The sequence below is a fragment of the Crinia signifera genome, chromosome 2 (genome assembly GCF_055691185.1).
Source record: "Crinia signifera chromosome 2, ASM5569118v1, whole genome shotgun sequence".
NCBI classification, from domain to species: Eukaryota; Metazoa; Chordata; class Amphibia; order Anura; family Myobatrachidae; genus Crinia; species Crinia signifera.
Genome location: NC_139218.1, coordinates 185034436 through 185043390, shown reverse-complemented (window position 1 = coordinate 185043390; position 8955 = coordinate 185034436). Strand labels below are relative to the sequence as shown.

At 49.4% G+C, this 8955-nt stretch overlaps 1 protein-coding gene and 1 pseudogene across 1 annotated transcript in view; one reads left to right on the top strand and one right to left on the bottom strand.

Annotated features, from left to right (window-relative positions):
- Positions 1-3872: 3872 nt before the first annotated feature.
- Positions 3873-4008, bottom strand: LOC146060898 (U2 spliceosomal RNA; annotated as a pseudogene).
- Positions 4009-4557: 549 nt separating this feature from the next.
- The window catches only part of SLC9A1 (solute carrier family 9 member A1), a 31296-nt gene continuing 26898 nt past the window's right edge, over positions 4558-8955 (top strand). The window contains exon 1 of the mRNA XM_083173316.1: positions 4558-5374. Within this exon, the coding sequence (XP_083029442.1) occupies positions 5065-5374 (310 nt within the window). The 5' untranslated portion in view covers positions 4558-5064. The remainder of the gene's footprint in view (positions 5375-8955) is intronic.

Below are 8955 nucleotides of genomic sequence, written 5' to 3'. Positions count from 1 at the left end.
CCCCGAGGGGGACCCTGAGCTGCAAGGCGGAGGGAAGCCTACTGAGGGTCTCTCCAAGCCACCTGCCCTAACCCTTCCTGTGGGTTGAGGGAAGAGGGTATCTCTAAACTTCGGCGAAGAGGATCCACCGATCACTATTTTCCCCTCTTTGACCTTTTGGCTGAGAGGGGTTAGGACAGTAATGCATACCTTTCAACATGACCATAGGCAAATCTAGGGGGTGGTCCAGGGGTGCACCAGACCAGCCATTTGTAGCTGAGGGATGGGGCTTTTCAACGAGCCCAGCCCTGTGTCTCTAGCCCCCTGGGAACCGGAGATACTACCAGGCAAAGCTAGAACGTTTTCGCTAAAGGATAACATGGGACCCGCTAATTCCGACCCCCACCCAGGTTAACGGCTGCCAGTTCCCCCTTCGGCATCACTGAAGCTCGAGGTTGATCTCAGTCGAACCCAAATCGCTGGACCTTCAATCTGATACCAGGCTGGATCCATATAGGTTAATTGGTTCCAGGGATATTGAGGTTAAACCGTTTTTTAAATTTCTTAAATGTAATTTCATGACTGTTTATGTTCTTTGAGGGCAGATTTCTCTGGAACCAAACAGCCCAGTTTCACAGGACCAAAACCATTCGAAGCCAACTCAAAAGTTTTTCAATATAATACTGGTCTCATGTAAATGGGTCAGTTGGTTCTGAAGATATAGCTGGTTGGTTAAAGGGGGGTAGGGAGAGGGGAGTGGTTGTCTCTCCCCCTTACACCAGAAAATGCAGGGACTAGGCTGGTGTATAAGGGGTCAGCCTGGGAATGTCCCTGCATGATCCTGGGACCATATTCCCGGGTAAATCCCTGCATTTTCTGTTGTGAGGTGGATATTATTTCAAGCAGCCGTGACCTGCAGTGCTCTGAATACAGCCGGGCAGCCCCCTGCTCTCTGCCCAGCTTTCAACGACTGTCACCCCTGCAGCTTCCGCTCCAATTCTTCTCCCCGCTTTTACCTCAGCCCGCCCCCCCTTTAATCATGTGGTGCGGGCGCCCGGCATGCTTCCCCGACGTCACGCACAACAACAGCGCACACAATATTTCAAATGTCCACTCGGCTAGAGGGGACACCAGGAGGGGAGTGGGAGCGTGCTCTGCGCTGCGCTCTGCTCCTCTCCCAATAGAAGCAGCTGCACCGCTCTCCATCTCTCCCTGCAGCAGCAGCGAAGGCTCATATAAAAATTTACAGTAAGTGGCACTTTTGGGGGCATTGCTTAAGGGACGCTACAAGTGGCGGTATGTGGGGGCATTTCACATAATGTGTGGCTTAATGTGTAAGGGGCATTATGGTGTGCAGCATCATGTGTAAGGGGCATTATGTGTGGAGCATCATGTGTAAGGGACATTATGTGTGCAGCATCATGTGTAATGGGTACTATGGTGTAATGGGTACTGGGTACTATGGTGTGCGGCATCATGTGTAATGGGTACTATGGTGCCATCAAGCAAGAACCCCCTAGCAATGAGCACGTAGGCAAGCAGCACTTATGTGGCAAATATGCAATGGGCATTACGGTTTGTTATATAGTATGTAATGGGCATCATGATGTGTGGCACAATGTGTAATGGGCATTATGGTGTGTGGCCTTATGTGTAATTGGCATTACGGCGTGTGGCTTTATGTGTAATGGGTATTACGGAGTTTGCTAAAATGTGTAATGGGCATTACTGTGTATGGTCTAAAGTGTAATACCACACCCCTTTCTGTGATGCCACGCCTCCTACCCATGAGGCCACGCCCCCTTTTGCCACGCTGCTACGCCGCGCAAAGGTCCCCCTGCTGTTCTGTCTAGATCTGGGACCACCCATTACCATAATTCTAGATTCGCCTATGAACATGACCCTCTCCAGGAGGGACACAATGCTCTGCTCCTGGACCTTTCTCTTAATGCACAGGTTCTCAAACTCGGTCCTCAGGAACCCACACAGTGCATGTTTTGCAGGTCTCCTCACAGAATCAAGTGAAATAATTATCGCCACCTGTGGGTCTTTTAAAGTGTGTCAGTGAGTAATGAGTGCACCCTTGCACCTGCCAGGTGACCTGGAAAACGTGAACCGTGTGGGGTCCGGAGGACCGAGTTTGAGAACCACTGTCTTAATGCAAAATTACCTTCATCTGTGTTGAACAGGTTAATGCATCAGAAAGGTGAAGATGAAACAGATGAAGGCAATCATGCTGCAAGAGGGAAGTGCAGGAGCAGAACATTCTGTCCCTCCTGGAGAGGGTATGGTAACGGGGTCCTTCTCCTTCGGGGGAGGGTTCATAGGTCAGGGTTGCCTACCTGACCCTCTTCTTCAGGGAGAAAATGCTCTGTTCCTGAATTACCCTGGTAATGTATGATTGCCATCACTTGTGGTGAAACACCTTTATTATCAATTACCTAGCTCCCCACAGGTGATGGCAATCATACATTACCAGGGAGTTTGAAAAAAACTCAGGAGCCCGAGGTGTGCTCCCTACCACCAGTGCTGTGCCTAAACACATGCAAAGGGGGCCGTGCGATCGAAGTGGGTCCATCTCCCGAAGGAGATAGGGCCCCGTTTTTCCCCTAACCCCTCTCAACCATAAGGCCGAGGAGGGGAAAATAGGGAACGGTGGGTCCTCTTTGCCGAAGCTTAGAGAGACCCTCATTCCTCAACCCCCGGAAGGGTTAGGACGGTGGGTCCTCCGCACCCGAAGGTTTGGAGAGACCCTCAGTAGACTTCCCTCCGCCTTGCGGCTCGGGGTCGTCCTCGGGGGGCACGAATCTCTCCCCAAAAGGCGAGAGCTTCGGCACATTGGGGAAATGGACCCGAAAGGGTCGACCACACGGGATGCAGTTAATTTGCCGGCGGTCGGGATCCCGGCGGTCGGAATCCCGACACTGGAATCCCGACCGCCGAAATCCCGAAACTTTCTCCCTCCGTGGGTGTCCACGACACCCATAGAGGGAGAATAAAATAGCGTGGCGAGCGCAGCGAGCCCGCAAGGGGGGGCGATCCATGTCCCCCCCTTGTCGGGATTTCGGCGGTCGGGATTCCAGTGTCGGGATTCCGACCGCCGGGATCCCGACCGCCGGCAAATCGTATCAGATCCGACCACACTACCCAAAAAAACGTGACAAAACTACAAAAAACAAGGAACGTGAAAAGTGACGAACGTGAGAGGGGAAGAGAAATAAATAATAAAGGACCCTAGCCAGAAGGCCAGGGTGGGGGTGTGAAAAATTGTCCTACCCCATCCAAAAGGACGGGGTAAGGACGTGAAGCGCTACCTGAAGGGAAGTGTGCAGTGCAAGTGCCATACTAGTGCATGGTGATTTTGGGATCACCCGTGCATGTTCGGCACCCCCGAGTTTCCCCAGGGGCACAGTGCAGCCTCGGACTCCAAGCAACCGACCGATCAGCGTCCGACCAAGGTTTCTCTGTTCCCATCGTAGGGCATTTTCCAGCCCCTGGCATGGGAATGGGTACTCCACTGGGCTTTTCGAAAGACTCCCTTAGGGGCTGCACCCCCCTCGGAAGAGCAATCTACTCAGTCCCAGTGTTTCTCCGCTCCCAGGGTTAAGATACTAGGCTGAGCTTTTCGCTGTCCCCAGGCCGGAGGCACGGTTCCCCCCGACCTGGACCAATCTACTCGGTCTCAGCTTTTCTCCGCTCTCTGGGAATGGATACTAGACTGAGCCTTTCGCTGTCTCATCCTTTGGGGGCTACGAACCCCGTCAAGAGAGTCAAACTACTAGGCCCAGTGTTTCTCCCCCCCTCTTACCAGTGGATTTATGGAAACAACACCTCCTACCAAAGGCAGAGGTGAAGGTACTCAGCCAGACTTTTCACCACTCCCAGGCAAAAAAGAGGGGTCCCACACGCTCCGCCAATCAGAGCAGCTACTCAGTCCAGCCTTTCTCTATTCTCTGCCAGAGGCCAGTCCATACCCACTGATAAGAACAGATACTACACTTGATCTTAGCCAAAAGGCCGAGAAGCGGCCATACATTACCAGGGAAGTCCAGGAACAGAGCATTTTCTCCCTGAAGGAGAGGGCCAGGTAGGCAAGCATGCCATAAGCATACCTCCCAACATGACCCTCTCCAGGAGGGACACAATGATCTGTTTCTGGACTTTCCTCTAAAGGTATGATTGCCATTACCTGTGGAGAAACACCTTTCTTATTAGTAAACCTGTTGAAAACAGGTGATGGCAATCATACATTAAGAGGAAAGTCCAGAAGCAGAGCATTGTTTCCCTCCTGGAGAGGGTCATGTTTGGAGGTATGCATAAGTACGCCCCCTGTGCACGATTTAGGTCACTGCACAGGGTGTTGGGAGCACACCTCGGTCTCCCTGAGTTTCTTCAAACTGCTCAATGAACAGACCGCATTATTACAGTGCAGCAAACAAGAACAACGCCTACACTACAGTACACACAAGATATAAAAATTAAGGGGGATGTGAGATTACTGGCGTCTCCACTCCAGCAGGTGTCGCTGGCCGACCTTTACAGCGATCGCCAACTCAGATCCCTTCTAGTCTAGTGCCAGCCTTCCTCTCGGTTGCTGTGCAATTAAAGTAGTGGTAACCGCCAGCACAAGGTGGGGACTCGGAGTGGGAGTCTGGCGGCTGCCGGAGGTGGTCAGTTATTGGGAATAGCAGCAACGCGCCGCATAGACTCGCTCTCCCTGAATGTCCACATATGTAACGTACATGCCACGGCTTCCTCCTCACTGATGGGAGCAGTAACCTCCGGATGACATAGTGACTTCCAGTAGAGAGAGCGGAGGCCGGGCGGGGTGTGTGTGTGTTCCTGTTTGCCGTACACCCGGCATATATTATCCGCACCGGTTCCTAGGTGACGTCCCGGGATGCAGCATGTACATCATACACACGCAGCCTGCCTGCACACATGAGCCCGGGGAGCGCTGAGTGACATCTGTATGATCTAGCGCAGTATGTGCCGGGGGCAGCCGGCGCTGTGCGGTGCATGAGTCCGGTGCAGTGAGCGGTGCAGGGTACAGCAGCGGGCGGTGCTCTTCTTGCTGCTGTCACAATGAGGGTTTTCCCGGAGTTGCCAGGCTGCAGGTGGGCGCTGTACATCTTCCTCATCCTCTCCTTGGGGCCTGGGCTCTCCCCTGATGCCAGTTCTGCCTCCAACTCTGCTCCCGAGGTACATGGATTCACCCCGGATTTTATGGAAGGCGTCGGGGTCACCCCGGACCCGCACCACGCTGGCGGCCGCAATAATCATAGTGACCATTCCAGGCGCAAGCTGTTCCCGGTGCTGGACCTGGATTACGCACACGTCCGTGCCCCTTTTGAGATCGCTCTGTGGATTCTCCTGGCATGCCTGATGAAGCTGGGTGAGTGGCAGCCTGTGCCTGGCACCAGGTCCTAGACTTCGATGGCATGTGGGCAGCCTAGTAGGGTATTACTGCTGCATGACTGAAACAGCAGTAGCGGTCAGCTCTTCACAAGGGAGATTGCTGTGTAGCTATCCCAGAAGAGATTACACTGATATGTGCTGGCAATTACATTTGCAACTCTGTCACTCTGGGCTAGTGCTTATTCAGTCAGTGACAATTTTATGCAGAGGACAGTTCTCAGCTTATCCTCTTTAAAAATGGTTCTCTATCTATCCTACCTATCTATGAATGAATGGCTGGCACTCCAAATACTATAATAGTTTGCCAGGATGCCTTTCTAAAATAAGTACTCATGGATGGCAGGAACTCCTTCAATAGTTGTAGAACTAAAGTGACTCACCAGCAGAGGGGTACTTGATGTTCTATGATTTGTACTGATTCTTGATTAAATGTTAATTATCCTGGCAGCACATGTATAAATGAATAATACACTTTTCATGTCTGTATAATAACACATTACGATCGCACTTTCAAATTTGATCACATAAAGTATACATTTATTTTTATTACAGTTTGCGTAACCCTTATCCAAATATCAGTTATCCAAATTATTCCCAAAACCATAGTTTTCCAGCAGTATGTACTTTTTTTTTATTTATTTTTTTTAAATTTATTTTCAATTAGCTAAAAACCTACTGGGGAAATGATATGTAACTGGCACTAAATATGTGTAAGAAAATTATTGCATAGCATTCAAATTCAGTGACTGGGGGGTAGATTTATTATAGCGGCGCCTATCGCGCCGCTATAACAGTTCCTGCTTCGCCTCATCAGCGAGGCGAAGCAGGAGGGGACACCGACAAGATCTATTAAGATCTTGCCGCCGTAGTGGGGGAGCACTAACTCCCCCCTCCGGCGATGTCCCTCCTGGAGACAGCGCATCAGTTAATACTGATGCGCCGTCTCCTTTACCCCCGGCCGGCTCACTGCGCATGCGCGGGATCTCGCGAGATCCCAGCTCAGCTCCAGCAGCAGGGACAGCGCTGTCCCTGCTGTAGGTATAGGGCATCGCCGCCTGCAGCTGGCGAAGTCGACAGCTGCAGGCGGCGGAACGGTCAGCGATGCTGACCGTTCATAAATCTGGCAGGAGGCAGGGGCGCAGTGCAAAATATCGCCCCTGCGCTATGCCTCCTGCCCCACACCGCCGGCGTTAGAGTAAACGCTCGGCAGGTGTGATAGATTAGGCGATGCGCTATCCCCTGCTTCAGCGCACGGGGATAGCGCATTTACACATCAACGCCACTTCGTAAATCTACCCCTGAGATAGTACACAAACTTTTTCATGTAATAAAACGGGTAGGCAAGTAATTTTTAATGGAGTCTGTATATTTCTAATTATTTTGAGGTCTCGAGGTCCAGATAATCTAATTAAATAATATCTATCTATATCCAGACTGTGATCCGTCACTGCCCGCTGGAGCCAACGCTCACCAATAAAGAATGTTACCTGGGTGCACATCCATACAGGAGGCTTGTAATCCTCTGTCACTCAGATATCCACAATAAAGAGGCATCACTCCGGGGCTTTAAGCTGTAAAAAGTTTACTGTATAGTGCCTACGGCGTTAGGGGTCGGGGCCTGTCTCCAGGACATGAACCGTGAAAAAAATTACATTTATACATTACCAGTATCAGGCCTCCACACCTTTCATCCGCCCACCGATCTGGAACTGGATGAACTTCCAGGTTTACCGACCGGAAGTGACGTGGCGCCAGCCGGGGGACAGGAATGTTGGTGGGACAGCTCTGCAAATATAATAGCTATTAAGCAAAATGTGACAAATATAACATGTGTATGTATTTAGTGACCGCTATTACCATATAACTGACCATGACTTCAATATTTGTAAAAAACACGGTGAAAATTATACTCTATATCAGGGGTGGGGAACCTCAGGCCCGGGGGCCGTATGCAGCCCCCCGTAGCTGGTCTCAGTGGCCCTCCCACCCGCCTGGCAGCTTTGCCGTGAGTCAAGTACAGGGGAATTCTCGCGAGAGGTCGGTAGTTCTCACAAGATTCCTCTTAATCAACAGCAGCCAGAAACGGTCAGGCCTATTCAGCGGCAGCCACCAGAGCGTGGGACGGCTGCAGCAGGACAATTTGTAAGATACATTTTTACATCTGGCCCCCGAAGGATTTTTTTCTTCACACAAACTGCCCTTGGCACAAAAAAGGTTCCCCACCCCTGCTCTATATCATAGACATAAAGTGTTGTCAGTGCGGATTAAGTGATATCACCACTAGATGGTTCCAATTCAATCAAATCTACATTGTTTTCTTCTCTCTATTTGAACAGAATTTTTTTTTTATGCTTCAATATCACCCACTACCTTGCTGTCTGTTTGTTAAAATGATCTTTTTGTGTCTATTGAACTACTTCAATTATATTATAAGAAAAATCAACCAGTGAATGTTGTTTGTGCACTCACTGGTTTGTGTGAAAAACTAAAAAAAACTGTAAAATTTATAAACAAGTGCCAACCTCGGTGAAAAAAATCCATAATAAAAATTTGTTAGGCATATAGCATTAATATATAATCTGTGACTAAAATATATCCTGTGTATATTTACAGATCCTCTGGGAGTACCTATTCAAAGACCCCTACATGGCTCTGTGCATAGGAGAGATTAGAGTTGATCCTCTGTCATAGATTTTGACCTTATTTAACTAGGACACTCCTTTTTCTAACAATACAGTCTTAGTGTGACCTTTATAGAATTATCATCACAAGAAACAACTAAAATTGAGGGCTGCATTTAAACCATTTGGACTGATAGTGTTTAGTTTATCAATCCATCTGCCCGCTTTGCGTAAAAGTTGTTTACCATGATCACCCCCTCTTAGAGAGTGGTCAATCATGTGGTACCGCAGTGTGGCCATGCTGTGTCTAGCCTCGGCAAAATGCCTCGACACTGCGTGTTCGCTCGTACAGCACAGGAGAGCAGCCCTGATTGCCGCTCTGTGTTGGCCCATTCTTTCCTTGAACTGTCTTGTTGTCTCCCACATGGACAAGACAGCAAGTATACCACATAGCGTGAGGAGCAAGTCAGTGCATATTTGGTCTTATATGCCTCTCCTGTGTATAGATGCCTAAATTGATCTCCTGCTACCATGTGGTTACAGGTGGCACATCCCAAACCTTTATAACATCCAGGTTTTCTGGTCATGAAATGTGCCTGAGGTGCTTTTCCATGACCTGTAATGTCAGTCTTTACAAGAAGATCATTCAAATTGGGCCCTCTTACATAACTCGGCATCAGGCGTGTGTTTGTATGAACTTTTCAGATCAATGTCACTGTTGACTATTGGCCACAAAGATTTTACTTGTTTGACCAATTGTGTGCTTTTATCAGTGAAATGTGTAACCCCCAAGTAAGGGCATTGTTCTTATTAATGGTGTCTTGTTTTCTATTTTTACTGACAAGTAACTCTTATTACTTGACGATTACAAGCCTCTTGTATGGATGTGCACCCGGGCAACATTCTTTATTGGTGAGTGTTGGCTCCAGCGGGCAGT